The sequence below is a fragment of the Siphateles boraxobius genome, unplaced genomic scaffold (genome assembly GCF_051911475.1).
Source record: "Siphateles boraxobius isolate OS27281-9 unplaced genomic scaffold, OSU_SipBor_1 6, whole genome shotgun sequence".
In the NCBI taxonomy this organism is placed as follows: Eukaryota; Metazoa; Chordata; class Actinopteri; order Cypriniformes; family Leuciscidae; genus Siphateles; species Siphateles boraxobius.
The window spans coordinates 17,294,869-17,310,843 of record NW_027509186.1 but is presented as its reverse complement, the minus strand read 5'-3'; the positions used below and the strand labels follow the sequence as shown (position 1 = coordinate 17,310,843).

At 39.6% G+C, this 15,975-nt stretch overlaps 1 protein-coding gene across 23 annotated transcripts in view; it reads right to left on the bottom strand.

Moving 5' to 3' along the window:
- The window catches only part of mecom (MDS1 and EVI1 complex locus), a 178,486-nt gene extending 165,671 nt beyond the window's left edge, over window positions 1-12,815 (bottom strand). For 20 of the 23 annotated variants that reach the window (XM_077207911.1, XM_077207914.1, XM_077207919.1 and 17 more), the window contains exon 1: window positions 12,342-12,481. In XM_077207911.1, the coding sequence (XP_077064026.1) occupies window positions 12,342-12,378 (37 nt within the window). In that variant the 5' untranslated portion in view covers window positions 12,379-12,481. Of the gene's footprint in view, window positions 1-12,341 lie in introns of all 23 variants that reach the window. The other 3 variants (XM_077207929.1, XM_077207916.1, XM_077207933.1) reach the window with 3 other exon arrangements.
- Between the last annotated feature and the right edge of the window lie 3,160 nt (window positions 12,816-15,975).

The window sequence follows — 15,975 nt, the reverse complement described above, 5'->3', positions numbered from 1 at the left end:
TTTTGAAGTAGTAACGGGTACTCACGGTTATGGATAGAAATGTAGTGGAATAAAGAGTACAATATTTGCCTCTCAAAAGTACTTTAGTAAAGCCATGAGTACTCCCCAAAAATGATACTCGAGTCAAGTACAGATCCCTCAAAATTGTACTTAAGTACTGTACTCAAGTAAATGTACTCCGTTACTGTCCGGCTCTGATGTTACAGTATGAAAAACTTGAAAATCATTTTGAGATTTGCTAAAGATTACATTAAACAGTTATTAAATTATTTGTTTTTAAATACAAACTTAAAAGTTTTAAATTACGCCAAAGGTAATTGATAGAGCGATAGATAAAACGATAGATAGATAGATAGAACGATAGATAGATAGATAGATAGATAGATAGATAGATAGATAGATAGATAGATAGAACGATAGATAGATAGAACGATAGATAGATAGAACGATAGATAGATAGATAGATAGATAGATAGATAGATAGATAGAACGATAGATAGATAGATAGATAGATAGAACGATAGATAGATAGATAGATAGAACGATAGATAGATAGAACGATAGATAGATAGAACGATAGATAGATAGATAGATAGAACGATAGATAGAACAATAGATAGATAGATAGAACGATAGATAGATAGAACGATAGATAGATAGAACGATAGATAGAACGATAGAACGATAGATAGATAGATAGATAGATAGAACGATAGATAGATAGAACGATAGATAGAACAATAGATAGATAGAACGATAGAACGATAGATAGATAGAACGATAGATAGAACGATAGATAGATAGAACGATAGATAGAACAATAGATAGAACGATAGATAGATAGAACGATAGATAGAACGATAGATAGAACGATAGATAGAACGATAGATAGATAGATAGATAGATAGATAGATAGATAGATAGATAGATAGATAGATAGATAGATAAAACGATAGATAGATAGAACGATAGATAGATAGAACGATAGATAGAACGATAGATAGATAGATAGATAGATAGATAGATAGATAGATAGATAGAACGATAGATAGATAGAACGATAGATAGATAGAACGATAGATAGAACGATAGATAGAACGATAGATAGAACGATAGATAGATAGATAGAACGATAGATAGATAGAACGATAGATAGATAGATAGATAGAACGATAGATAGATAGATAGATAGATAGATAGATAGAACGATATATAGAACGATATATAGAACGATAGATAGAACAATAGATAGATAGAACGATAGATAGAACAATAGATAGATAGAACGATAGATAGATAGAACAATAGATAGATAGAACAATAGATAGATAGAACAATAGATAGATAGAACAATAGATAGATAGAACAATAGATAGATAGAACGATAGATAGATGACTGCATGGTTGCCAACAGGCAGTTTAACAGGCAAAATGTCCATGAGAGAACAGCTTCATTAGTAAGATCATACAGCTACACCAGCACCAAAGCAGAAACCACCATTAACCAGCGTAAACCAGCCTGAAAATGCATGCCTAAACTGATCTTTTCAGTAGGGTCTTTGTGTCCTGCAATGGTAATCACAACATTAGCATGTACCTCTGTGCTAACCACACAGCTCCTATCCAGTTACATGCAATTCACAAATTAACAGAAGGAATATCTGGCCACTTTGAAGGGAAGGGGTGTGTGTGTGTGTGTGTGTGTGTGTGTGTGTGTGTGTGTGTAGAAGACGAGCAGTGTCAAGTCCGTGCTCCTGAAACTGTTAGAATAATATTTCTTCAGGGGGAGCGGAGATGCTAACGCTAATCAAAACAGGACATCCTGTAGTCCAGTCTCAGTCTCTCTCTCTTTTTCCATCACTTCTTCTCTCCCGCCCTCTCCTTCTGTCCTTCTCCATCTCTCCCTCAGGTTGTTTTCAGTTTGTTTGTAGATGAGTCACAATCTCAGGAAGCGTCGGGAACAGGGCTCATCAAAGTGCGGAGCGAGTGCCAGATTCCTGGGCTGGGACCAGATTCCGGCCACTGGGAATCTGTGGAATGCCGCTGGGAGAGGAAGGGAATCTCTACTGTCTCTATTGTTCGGCCTCTTCCTCAGTCTATGTGAGGCTGTACGTGTCTCATCTCCGGGTCGAAATGGAAAAGATCCGATTGCGATGGAGCGGCTTCACTGCACGTCCGAATTCCCCTTCATAGGTAACACAACTCTCGCTAATCAGAGTTACCTTCCTTTACTCGCTCACTCAAACACACACAAACTCAATCTCATTATGACCCAGTATGACCTGGTATGCAGTTGGAGAGGATCTAATTCAGATCTCCTACACACAACGTTGTGAGAGTTCAAAGATCACAGAGTATTAAAACAGGTTCAGGCCAGATCAGACCAGCGAGGGAGGTTAATGGTGATGAAACTAGGAAAGAATCAAGACAGTTGTTTTTCTAGCTCAAAGTGTCACAAGTGCTAACCTGTAAACTACTTGACATTTTAAAGTCGGCATGAAAAAAAAGTTAAGATCTTTTCTTTCCAAGTGTGATGTTTATCTGAGTGCAAGGATTTGCTGAAAAATAACTACTTGTTTTTGTCCATTGGGAATAGAGTGGTGCAGGTATGATGATGTCAGAACCTGGAAGACTAGTTCGGCAGTGGCTCCTTCAAGATGTTTCTATGGAGTTTTATTATGAAGTTTTTCAATTTAGGAGCAAAATAAAGCCTGTGGTATACATAACTTGACAATACTCCAATGTTTTCTACAACGTAAACTTACACACATACCAAGAATGCGAATTTTGAAGCAGTTATGTTTATATTTGAAAACGTATGTTTCTAATAAGTAAGTAGATAAGACGGTTTGGGGTGTGAGTGTTTTGTACAACAAAATGTCAAATTATCGTCAAGTTAGGTTTACCTATTGCTTTATTTTACACATGAATTGAAAAACCTCATAATAAAACCCTGAAGGAAAATCTCAAAGCGCCCAGCGGTGAATTTGTCTTCTGTGTTCTGATGTCATCCCTGCAGCACACTATTGATCACTGGATGGTTGTGGTTCACTATTGGTCAATCTCATGTGAGTGACAGGCTGTCCCACCCTCACGCCGAATCATCATTAAAAAAAGAATAGATGTCCTTGCAAGAGGAAGGGGGAGTTATTTTGATTAAAGATTGGGAGGAGACATGAATAAAAAAAATAAAAAAAAATATTCACAGATAAATTATTTATAATGAATACCTCAATATTCCTAATAAATGTTGATTTTCTGGTGACTAACAATCAAAATGGCCATTGAAGTTAGTGGATTGATAAATCATCACAGGCTGATGGGAGCACTTCCTCGCCATTGTTCAAATGCACAGCAATGGAGAAAACCGTTCTGCCTATTTGTATTACGGTTTACAATAAACTGGCTTACAGAGCAAATATTTTCTCTGTGCTCAAAAAGGTTCAAGTCATTTGTTCATTTATTCAACTAGTTTATCTACAGGTCATATTTGCTCTCATGTCTTAAAAGCAAACTGAAAGGTCATGTAGGAAGAGAGAGCAAAGTAGGCTTATAGAAACAAAGAGTTAAGCACTTTTCAAATGGGATTAGTCTTCCAAGCAAAGTTTGAGTTAACGTTAATAGAGGATGTCTGTTATTTAATGGATTGTGATTGAGTTAGTAAAGAAAAAAACAGTAATTTGCTCTTTAGGTGTAACAGCGGTTTATGAGAAAATGAATCAAATAAATCGTGAATTGAATTAATTTGTGAAAACTTTACCAGACCTCCCATTGAATAATAGACATGTACAAATAAGGCTTTAGTGTGTGTGTGTGTGTGTGTGTGTGTGTAATTGACAGAGATGAAAAGGTGTGTTGAAATGTCCTCTTGTCTTTCCTGTTCCTTGACCTTCTCGAACAATATGTGCTTAAACTTCTCACTTGAGTTCATCACGAGAGAGAGAGAGAGAGAGAGAGAGAGAGAGAGAGAGAGAGAGAGAGAGAGAGAGAGAGAGAGAGACCCACACCCTCTGGATATCACACCATGCTGGAACAAAGATGGGGACTTTCTGAAAAAGAGTGTGTAACAGGCTGTTATCAGGTCGCTCACAAAGCAATTGTTGACTAATTCCTGTTGATGGCTAGAATCCAGGCGGGCTAACAGAGAGGAGACCCTTGCCAATAATTACTAACACACACATACATACATTCATATTAGGAATGGGTTATGATCGTTGACTAGTCAACTACTTTTCAGTGTCACATGAGCCTTTATAAATCCTCCAAATTTGCTGATTTGATGCTCAAGAAACATTTCTTATTATTACCAATAACAAAAACAGTAACATTTTTGTGGAAACCGTTTTTAAAATTTGTCAGGATTCTTTGAAGAATAGAAAGTTCAAAAGAACAGTTGTAACATTATCAAATATCGACTTTATTGAGTCATTTCTTCTCTTCTGTATCAGTCTCCGACTCGCGTTCACGAGAGTACCACGATGCATGTGCGTGTTGATGACGCAGGAGCTGGCGTTCTGACACATGACCTACAAGTAGAGGAAGACGCACGCGAGGTCACACGTGTTGTGGTGCTCTCGTGAACGTGCGTCGGAGACTGATACAGAAGAGAAAAAAAAATGATATTTTGTTTTTTGGGCGCACAAAAAGTATTCTCGTCACTTCATAAAATTAAGGTTGAACCACTGTAGTCACATGACTATTTTAATGATGCATTTCCTACCTTTTTGGGCCTTCAAAGTGTTAACGAGTTAGCTATCAATGGAGCCTGAGCCACCGGATTTCATCAAAAATATCTTAATTTGTGTTCCGAAAGATGAATGAAGCTTTTATGGGTTTGGAACGACATGAGGGTGAGTAATTACTGACAGAATTTTCATTTTTGGATGAACTAACCCTTTAAAGTTTAAACCATCAGAATATTATCTGACCGATCCGTACAACCACACAAAGATCTTACTCAATTCAAACTTTATGGTAGAAATAGAATTCAGCTGTTGTTATATTTCTGTTTTCCGTAGATATTTCAGTCATGTAGCTAATTGATTCCCATGCACAGAAAAAGATGAGCGTCAATGTCATCACATTTCATTTACATAAAAGCAAAGCCTTAACCCTGACCTTACCTAAAACTAACTAGTATTTTCCTGCCTTGCAAGAACTGGTACTTCCTTCAGGAAATGCAAATGTGGTTAGTACCTGCTACTGTCTGTTGGTCGACATCATAGTTGTATCATTAGCTAACGTACATTGCCAAAAGGTGCTATCCTAATGTTGTCTACTCCCTAAAAAGCATGTGTGAAAGAACAGCAAACCAAGAAAACACAAAAAACAACGAATCCAAGGAGATCCATAAATTGTTTTGTTTTTTTTAAACATTTCTAAACAAATACTGTACAATGCAACCTGAAATACACACAGACATAAACACAATGCAGGTAACTCTTAGGAATACTGATTCCATCTAAACGCACACAGACAATGGCACAAGGGAGGTGCCCGTCCAACCAACAAGCAGACAAATGAAGTCGACAATACACATGACCATTAATAAAGTGTGATTTACACACACACACATTCACAGTACAAAAATATGCTTAGTTTCTATTGGGACCGTCTGTAGATAATGACCTCAACCTTGGCACACACCCTGGGCAGACTGTCGGCAGTGCACTGGTGAGCCTTTGTGTGTGTGTTCGTGTATGGGTATGTGTGTGTGTATGTTCATATCTTTATCAGAGACAGTTTGACCTTTGGACTGAGGGCAGGGAGAGCTTTACTCATTGTTCTGTGCTGGTACTGGTTTCCCTGTGGTAAACAACTGTACAGTTCCCAGGCCTCCCAAACCCGCACACACAAACACACACACACACCATTCTTTCTCACAATGTCCGTACGGCACCCAGGCTGCGCGTCAGACCCATTCGGACTCTCTTTCACACACCTACACGCACAAACACATATTAATTCTGTGCAAACAACTCATAGAGGACACACCCCTGAAGACCGCCTGGCACCACAGACTGAATCTGCTAATGACCGACCTGCTTCTTCCTGCAGAAAACCACACTATAGGAACTTGTCCATGCTGGTTTAGACTGATCTCTACTTCATCTATAGAGCTTTAAGGATGTAAACACTACAGTGACCTTCTACTGGTTCTGTAGGGAAGCCTTCAGCTCAAATGAGAAGGGAGGGGATACTATTATATAGATTATGTAGATAATCTATACTATTCTGGTAGTATATCACCCCCCCCCCACCCCCCCCACTCTTTTCACACAGTTTGAACCCAGGTTCTCTTGTCTTTGTAAACTCTGCTTTTTCCCTAGTTGAAGCAATGATTCACGTGTGTAATTTAGAAATCAAACACTTGAACTTTTGACCCTGGGTTATGTAAACCTGCTCTGCAGGTTCAGCACTGCTGTTCCAAACGGTATACAGTATGAAACCATGCAGTGGCCAGTCGTTTAGTACCAAGCAACCAATCATAACCTGAACAGCACTTGTCTCATTAAACATTCATGAGTATTGTAAGGTCACAGAACTTATCACACGCTGTTTTTTTTTAGTGTTTGAGGGAAATCAAAATGACAAATCAGAATGAGTTAATTGGAGCGAAACAAAAATGAATTCAATAAGACAATCTGGATGGTACAGTGAAAAATATGCAAGCTCAATTGATGAACAAGTGCGAGACGAGACGCTTTGTAAAAAGGTTACGTGTGGCGTTTATCTAATCCATGATATCGCCGCTGCAAATATTCAAATAAGAATGTTAATCCAGTTTACAAATGTACAACGTGAAACCTAAAAAAAACCTAAATGCAAAGTGAAGAGTAAATGATGCATGCATTCTCTACGCATTCTCCTGAAGCCTCAGGGAATGATGGGAGATGTAGTTTTCTCAAATATCCCTGTTTCTCCATGAAACTTCCACGTTTTAACTCTAACTGCTGTTCTTCAAAAAAGCAGTAATTAAATCACAACTAAACCTTAATTAATGACCAATTCCTTCGTTTGCTTCCGCCACAATTCTCTAATTAAACACCCCCAAAATTAAGAACAAAGGGCCGCAAAGATAATACTTAGTTTCCTCGCCAGTAATTATGGCATTGTGGCGGCATTCATGTGCATGTGCACTCATCTCTGATCATTCTGACATAAGGCAGAGACTTGAATGTTGGCTGACTTATGTTTGAAAATCTAAAAATCTAGATTTAAAATACTTTGAAGGAAATCATTTTACATACAAAAATATTGGCTCTTTTAACTTGGGCTACATTTTAAATAAAAAAATACATTTAGTTTTCAGCTATTATGAAGAGTTATAAGTGAAACTCTTAGCCTAATAGTGAACAGAGCAAATAAACTTGAATAATCCAGCCTCTCCAAGTAAAGATGAGTCAAGACCAGTCAAACAGTGACATCTGATGGTTTCGGGGGTGTTGGCTTGACAGTGACTTATTACTCGACTGGCCTGAAGCGGTTCATGCTGACTTCAGTCAAGGCTGAGCTTTGGTAGACTGATTCAAGACCTGTTGCTCTGAGATAAAAAGTGAATGGACGTACTGAACAACAACCCCCATAATTCCCTGTGGGACACAAACGACAAAGCCATCAGTCACACCAATCAAATCTCCAAATAAACATCCATATGACCTGACCCCTGACCAATCAGAGCACAAGATAAATAAACTGCTGACCCAGCCATTTCAATTCACTCTCGGCAGACGCAGACACTCGTTGAGTCATTAGGGAGGGAGAGAGCGTGGAAGAAAGAAAGAGAAAGAGAGAAAGTAGTGGTATTATAAGGGTGTTGATGGATGAGGGTAAATGTGTTATTGTCACCTACATCCAGTCCTTCCTTTCCTAACATATACAAGGAAATCACTTCTTACTTTGGCGTCTATGGGACACTCTTGCCGCACGATTCAAAGAATCATATATACATCATATAATTATCTCCGTCTCCATCTCACCTCCTCCTGTTTTCTCTCAGATGAAATCTCACACAAACAGACAAGAGGACCAATTTCCCAGGACAGAAGCAGACCTCTCGGCTAAACCCAGTAGCTTCTGGCTAATCAATCAATCCTTTGAAAACATGTGATCAATCATGATCAAAACCCACAGTGGCCTGCAACTCTCTCCATCTTAAGCAGATGCACACACTCAATGCCTGGGAACGCTGGCCTTGTTTCACACTGACCCCATCACGGATCACCGTTTTACTCCTGATTAACTCATCGGTCACTTTGACTTTGTCTCTAAAAACAAAAGTCTTCAGTTTTAAACTCTCTGATCATTTCAGAGTGGACCTGTATGCAGTTGGAGGCACAGGAATTCTCCAAGGGAAAGCATCACAATCCCAGGAACTCAACTAAAAACTTTGTAGGCTATATCATGCCAGGGGAGAGAGAGAGAGATGTAAAGTAAATATTTACTCAAGAGGTAAAAATTGAGACGTTAACACTGTAGATTTCTACTTTTTTTCCACAGTCTGAAAAGTGAAGACAATACAATCACTTTTTCTTGCTTTCTTCCGTCCACAATGAGCCTGAAAAATGTTTGGGGACAAGGTTCACAGAAACATAGGACTTGTTTTTCTAGCACCGAAGATTCAGTATCAGACAACGAACGAGCGTTTAATACGGTTCGCGCTCACCTTTTTAAATGGCCCGATCCATTCACCCCGTCCTAAATAGGCTCTATAATGAGCCAGGGGGCGTCGGACGCGGGACGCAACTACACGGCCCATTGCACAATGCGGAATCTAACGCGCGCCCGTGTCTGAGAAGCGGACTGTGGTCGCGCGCTGACAGGCAGAGAGAATGCTCGCGCGCAGGGCTTATTCTCACGCGCTTCACTCACGCGGAATGTCACATTGTTAAATTTGGAGCTCGGTCTTTTTTTTTCTTTCTTTTTCTTAGCGTCGAGTTGATTTTCCGTTGTTTGGACACTTTCACGGTGAAGTGAGTCACATCAAAGTCAAAACAAAAGTCGTGGCATGAAACTGATGGAGTTGTCGAAGACGCTGAATGGGACAAAGGGACAATCAAAAGTCTTGCTGAACATGTGCAGCTTATCAAATGCAGTTATCATCAAACGAGAAATTAGATCGTTAGTAGGCCCTATACGAAAATGCATCTGAATTTATCTTAAATTCTGTAATTTCACAGTCACCTGACACAATAAATAACGGTTGGTCTTAGACACCTAAATCCGACTTAAGATATTACTAAAAGGTTTTAATCTTCACGATCTGAAATATATCAACAGTTTTATTCTTCAACTGGAAGCTTTACTGGAGTTTCTAATGTAATGCTTGTCTATATTATGAACTTGAATATAAATCATTATAAACGTTAGGCTACTATAGGCTATTGCAAATCTGCATATTTCTGGTCCTTCCCCTCACAAAAAGCCCATTATTTCTGTAAATAATAGCCATAGCCTACACAAATAGTTACTTTATAGATTGCAACCAATTATTTTATGTTATACATTTATTTACTCTTATGCTATATATTGCTTGAATGTATAGGTATATTATCTTGCATATTTTACCCTGAACCACATTCAATACTGCATGCACAATAGTCATAGGCCTTTATACTGCCTTTACTACCTCAATTGCAAGTACAATTTTGCACTTCTGGTTAGATGCTAGATGCTAACGGCTTATCTTATTGCCTTGTACTCAGCACAGTGACAAAAAGTTCTAATCTAATCCATGAACAAGAACATTATCCACGATGCGCAATGAAACCATTTCCATAAAAGATATGCCAGACTTTAAAGTGTATGAATGGTGCTAGATAATTAAAAGTGCAATTAAAAGTGTCAAGATCTGTCAGAATGTCATGGGGTTTCATCTGACAGCACGGTCTGATTTCTGGCAGGTCAAGGTTATTATTCTTGTTCGTGAAGTGTAATTTTACCCCATTCATAGTAAACCTGCAACATCATGCTGAGGGATATAGGACACTTGGCACGGCGTGTAAAAACATTATGGACATTTTAAGACTGTTGGCCTTGCAGGTGAAATGTCCGGCACCGCTGGCCAAATCCACAAAACATGTCGTGCACACACACCAGCTAAACGACCGATTTTTATTACCTTTCCAGCACTCACACACATCAGTGCGAGCGCGTGCAACCAGAATGATGTGCGGTGAGCGCGCGCTCACAGAGGCCACACGGAGAGAAGATTACTCCCCCCTTTCAAGGAAACCGAGTCCGCAGATACTCAGACTAACGCTGAACGCGCTTTTACCGGCAGACGGGCCCGTTATGAGGAGTCTGGGAATTTAAATATTCAGTGTTGACATAGTGCAGGACTGGCGCAAGGCCAGAGAGGCCATAGTCTCGCGGGACGCGCGCGGTCCAGAACATTCTCTCCCTTTCACTTAATAGGTAGAAATCTTCTACATCTTGGGTAAATAATAAACTTTAAATACATCCCCTGACAATTATCTCGATATTCTCAGATATTATCCTAAATGACGATGCTGGAGCTTCGAGAGGGTGGGAAAGTCTGTAATAATCTTGGAGAATATCTTACTCTCGACTTGAATTTTAGCCAAAACGTGTGCCGGCCTATAACACCATACTATATCTCCTCTCTATAATAAAACTAATAGTTAAAAATGAACTATAGCAAATGTACATGCTCAAAATTACATTGTAAAGCTACTGGTTGGTTGATTTTCAGTATCAATAATTTGAGGACAAAATACGTTTTCTACAGCAAAATCATATAGGCTAATAGTGGAGTTTTGATTGTCATGGTGATTTATTAAATGACGTCAATATCAATGACCGCCAATATAAATCTGAGAAAAAAAGGTAAGAGTTCTCGAATAATAATTCCTTACAATTGTGGCAAGCTTAAAGAAAGTGATGAGTTGCCCTACCTGCAGCAACAGGAAAATAAAATACAAAAGTGAAATTGCCTCGGTCTGGGCATAGATGTGTGTGGACGAGAGAGCGCGTGTGCACGTGAGCATGTTTGACAAGTTGCTGTTGTGCGCAGAAAACCCCCTTTCACTGTACAATGGCAGGGCATAGGGCTCGAGAGGTAGTTTATTGAACGGATAAGACCCGCACGACCCCTGGTTCTGTCCAGACGGAGCGCGCGCAGTGTCTAGCCCATCACGGTGCTGTCGACAGGAAAGGAAACAATAATTCAACAGCAAAATTACCCTTTAATTTGTTTTCACTACCTCCTTTGTTCCTTCACACATACTGACAACATTAAAGTACTTGACCAGCTGTCACTATCTAACCTATTCTTAAAAAATAAATTTAAGTTCATTCAACTTTCAAAAACAAGACTTTTAGCTCTGCTCCGAGAATATAAAATGTGAAATATTTGCATGGATTTTCGTGGTGTGGACCACAATGAGAGTTTATTGGAAAACAGCAAAAAAAGAAAATTGGTCAAATCAGCAGTGAGCAGCCTACTGCTCGCGAGGGGGCCGAATTATTCACAGACTTGAGCGAAATACATTCGTTCCGAATAAATGCAATGAGGAGGGGAACAACGTCCCACTAACTACTTGATGTTCAGTTGCGGCGTTTGAGCTTGTGTTGTGGCGTGGCATTGAACGTCAACTCAAACAAGCGCCTAAGGCAACCCGTAATCAAAAGCTAAGATTACAGTCGACCGTTTAGAGAGCCATAACAAACAAAAAACATTTCTCCGGGCTCTTCATACCGGAACAAAAAAAATCATAACGGGATTTGATCACTTGTTGCACAACCAGTTTGAACAATTACACAGGGTAAAAAAAGGGTAGTATATTAATTCTACAAATCAAAATACTTCAAAGCGCTTTTTCTTTAACCACAGCCCTATTAATCTAGCATATATTTACTTCTTTGGCTTGCGTGCTGTAACATCAGCTGAAAGCTACCTGTTTGCATTTAAAAGCGTGCCTCCGCAGCTGGCTTTCTGTTGTCGACTAGGCAAGGCTAAGCTTTCAAAGTCGCGGCTGGAAATTGATGTGACCGGAGCAGCAGAAGCTTGCAAGGACGGTGTTGTTTTATCGAACACCGGGGCGCTCGGGGCTTGAACAGAGAGAGTGATTACAGCATGCGAAAGTTAAAAAGTTTCTGCGGCACGCGCAACTTTTATGCCAGTTACGATTCTAGGTTTAAAATGTCCGAGCGCGCGCGACGGTTCGCGTTTAGCTTCTCTTCCACACTTAGCCTACTAACAACTGAAACCGCTGGGGTCTGCTGACTGTAACTGTTTAGTGGCTAAAATGTTTCTATGCATCATGCACATGGACAAGATGGCAGTTTGAAAAGGGCTAAAAAAGAGATGTTGCACCTACCAGTGGTCAGTTTCCTTGCCCTGCCTTTGGACCTCATGATGCCAGTCTTTCGGCGTGGGTTTGACGGATTTTTTCTCGAATCTTTTCCCCTTTTTCCTCTGTGATTCTCAATCCCAGACGCACTATCTCTCCAGCATTGTCAGTTTGGACACCTTCGCACATGCGCACACCCCCGAGCTGCCAGCATCGTCAAAAAGTTTGGAACGATTCATCACCCAAGTATTACAAATCTTGTCAGATTGCAATAGCCAGCGAGATCCCTCTCGTGTCAGATCTTCAGAGATCAGTGGGCGCGGGACGGAGCGATTCGCGACCTCCGGGTGCACGATCGAGGAACCGGAGACATTAATTATAATGAAGCAGTCTCGAGCGTCCAAGGCGCCCGGTCTTTTGTGTTTTAAATGAAGACGCATTAATCACTGTTCGGGTAAATGACTACTGTAAAACGTTTTCATTAAACGTTTTATGTTGTTTAATTGAGATTTGACCATCGTTGTGAATTTATGATAAACTTTTACATCTCTCCCCCTCCCTCAGCCATGCAGGCGCGTGGGCAGTCGGTACCGAGGTCAGCCCGTTGAATAGTTTTTTCTCGCATGCGGCAATGACAATTATTATTATGTGCTCTCCATAATTTCCTATCGGTTATTGACCAACTACGGGATGGGGGGAGGTGGACAGTGAAACCTATAATCAATTATTTTCCGGTGTGTAAAATATTGGGTTGATAACTGAATTTTGAGTGATTTTAGGCAGAGGTTATTAGTTAAGTCTGCATATATATTCTAATCGCAGACCATTTTTGTTTATGTGTAACGGAAATTGATCTCTGATGCCATTGGGACGCTTTTTTTTCTCGATGTCCAGCAATGCTCAAATTAAAAACATTAGATACGATAGGCCTTTTATGATCTTGATATATGATCCTGGATAACGAATAAATCAGCATTATAGTATCTCATTTATTTAATTTTATTTGGCATTTATTACTAGTTTTTCACGATGGGTGAAAATTTTGTAAACTCTTGGGTCATTAAGTTAATTATCCATTAATTAGAAGCGCGTGACATCATGTTGACCTTGCCCGTGAACCTTTAAAAGGGTCGCTTTCCTCTCACTGGCGGTATTGATTGCTAAGTATTTCTAAAACGGATCCAATTAATCTGACATCACTCTGCATAAAAATGAATGGTGCAGAACAAACATCAGCTGCCGTCCACGCCTCTCTGAGCTCTGAGCTGACCAGCACTTACAAACCAGAATAGCCAACAGTAAATGAGAGCAAATAGGGGTTCTTCAAAGAACAAAAACATTCAATATTTTGCCAAATTACAGCTCACCATTATCATAAATGTCACTGATCGTGACAAAATGTATATTTATTTGATTATGTATTTATTGGGCACGGTCTGTAATTCAAACTCAGCAAAAATACCCAATAAATAATTAGGCTAATATTGCAAATCAAAAGAAATGTAGGCTACACTCATGTTCTTTCATTTCCATAAACGGATTCTGGTGTTGTGGGGTAACTGTATAAATGGAAACAAAGTCTGCAAAGAAAACCGAATAAACAGAAGTCTTCAATTGTAGCACAAGAAATATATAAAATATCAACGTGAGAGAACAAGCACAACTCAATGCAACTTCCCTCGATGTCAAACAAACATAGGGAGAGAGACAGAGAGAAAGAATGGGCTTGGAAGCTGTCAATAGTCCTGTTTTGTTTTTCCCACTTTGCAATATCTCACCGTCCTTATTTTTCACAGTATATTTTATTGTGATACTCCGACCCCGTCGGCCAGAGATGGCAGGCGCACTGGTGTGAAGATCAGTGCAAAAACCCGTGGGCTGTAATTATTGAAAATTAATTGAGGCCAGAGCCCTTTTGGAAATGCGGCTAAATTATTAGCTTGTCGGCGGGTTTAAATCCACCACCCCATCAAAAAGAGAGGATACAGTTTACCTTCGGTGATTAATACTCCAACCTAATTAAAGGTTTGCCCTCTTCTGTCGTGTGATGTACGGCACACAGAGGTCGTTGGCGAGAGTCGGTGATGTTAAAAAGGGAAGGAAAGGGTTAAAATAAAAACATAATTTGTAAAGTCGGGTGCTCTCGCGCCAGACTGAAAGTGAAATGGGAGCCGCGGGCACTAGGAAATTACCGCGCGCCCGCGTGACCTTTGCGCGAGGTAATCAATCAAGTGATCAACGGGGATATTTATCAATGCTACATCCTGTCGGCTGCCCCTCAAACTCCAAATCAAAACAGTCGAGATATTGGAGCGTGTGAAATAGGTTGAATTATTTTATAGCCTATAATGTTTGTGATTATAGAGTGGTCATCAAAGTAGCTTACTGTTTTTTTTAAATGATACAATTTTATACTTTAAAACTAACCAAACACAGTTACCAAAGAAAGAAAAAGTCGAAATAAGATTTGAATTAACACTTGAAAAATGCATATATTTTCATTACTCAAAGAGGCGCACGAAAAAAAGGAAAAGAAAAAGAAAATGATGCAAAAAAAAAATGCTGAGCACAGTCAGAAGGGTAAGAATTATATTAATCCAGTTTTTACGACCGTAAAAACCCGTTCACCCCAGTCATTTAATTAATGTAATTATATTGGCATTACTTATCGGGATTATTTAACTCGGCGAAGTCATAATGCTTTTTGGTTTGGCATAAACTATTACGCGGGGGGAAATAGCATTCAGGCAGCAGCAGGAAGAAAAGCCAGCAGCCCCAGCGCGCACTGCCCCTCCGAGGAGACGCGCGTAACGGGAGCGCGAGCGCATTCTTCACATCCGTGTGTAGACTCCCTCTCCGCTCCAAACAAGCGGAAACATTCCCAAACCACAGGCTTCACGGCACTGGGAGAGGGGGTAGACCGGGCAGCAGCAAACATTGCAATGATTATTTTATTATTTATTTTTTTACTTTAATGCTATGCACACTGTGCATCGGTTGTTTGATGTGCAGTTTCGCCCACATCAAGCCCATCTATAAATAAGCTACTTTTTAAAAATTAATATACGTTTAATTTGTAGTTTGAAACACTTCAGGTACCACAGACGTTAGTTAGTAAGTGAAGTCGCCTTCATAAATTGATGCTTCCGAACAGAACTGCTCAAGGCGGTAACCATGCACTATAAATAATAATAATATTAATAATAATAATAAATATATGCTCAATTATTTATGACAACATATGTCTTTACGTTGCTTTAACTCATTAAAATAATGTTAAGCACTTTTTAAGGCAGCAAAAAACAAACAAAAAAACAGCTACAAGGCTTTAGAACACTTTTAGTTACAATCGTAATAGGACGGCCAATGACATTATCATTGGAAAAAAACAACAACGTCATAATTTATCACAGACTTACAAATATCAGACAATATGAGTGTTTGTTAAAAAAGTTAATAGAGGCGCCAAAAGACAATTTGCTGTGCGCGAGACGAACCACAACAGATTGTTCCCTATAAACTCCTTTACAAATGTGGATCCCCTGCAAGTTACTGAATTATTCGCATAGTGTAGAAAATATAAGGCTTTGCTGGGGGACTAGTGTTTTACACATCTGCGGTGGGGCTTCATGTCCAACAGCAACAATGTGGGATCCTGAAA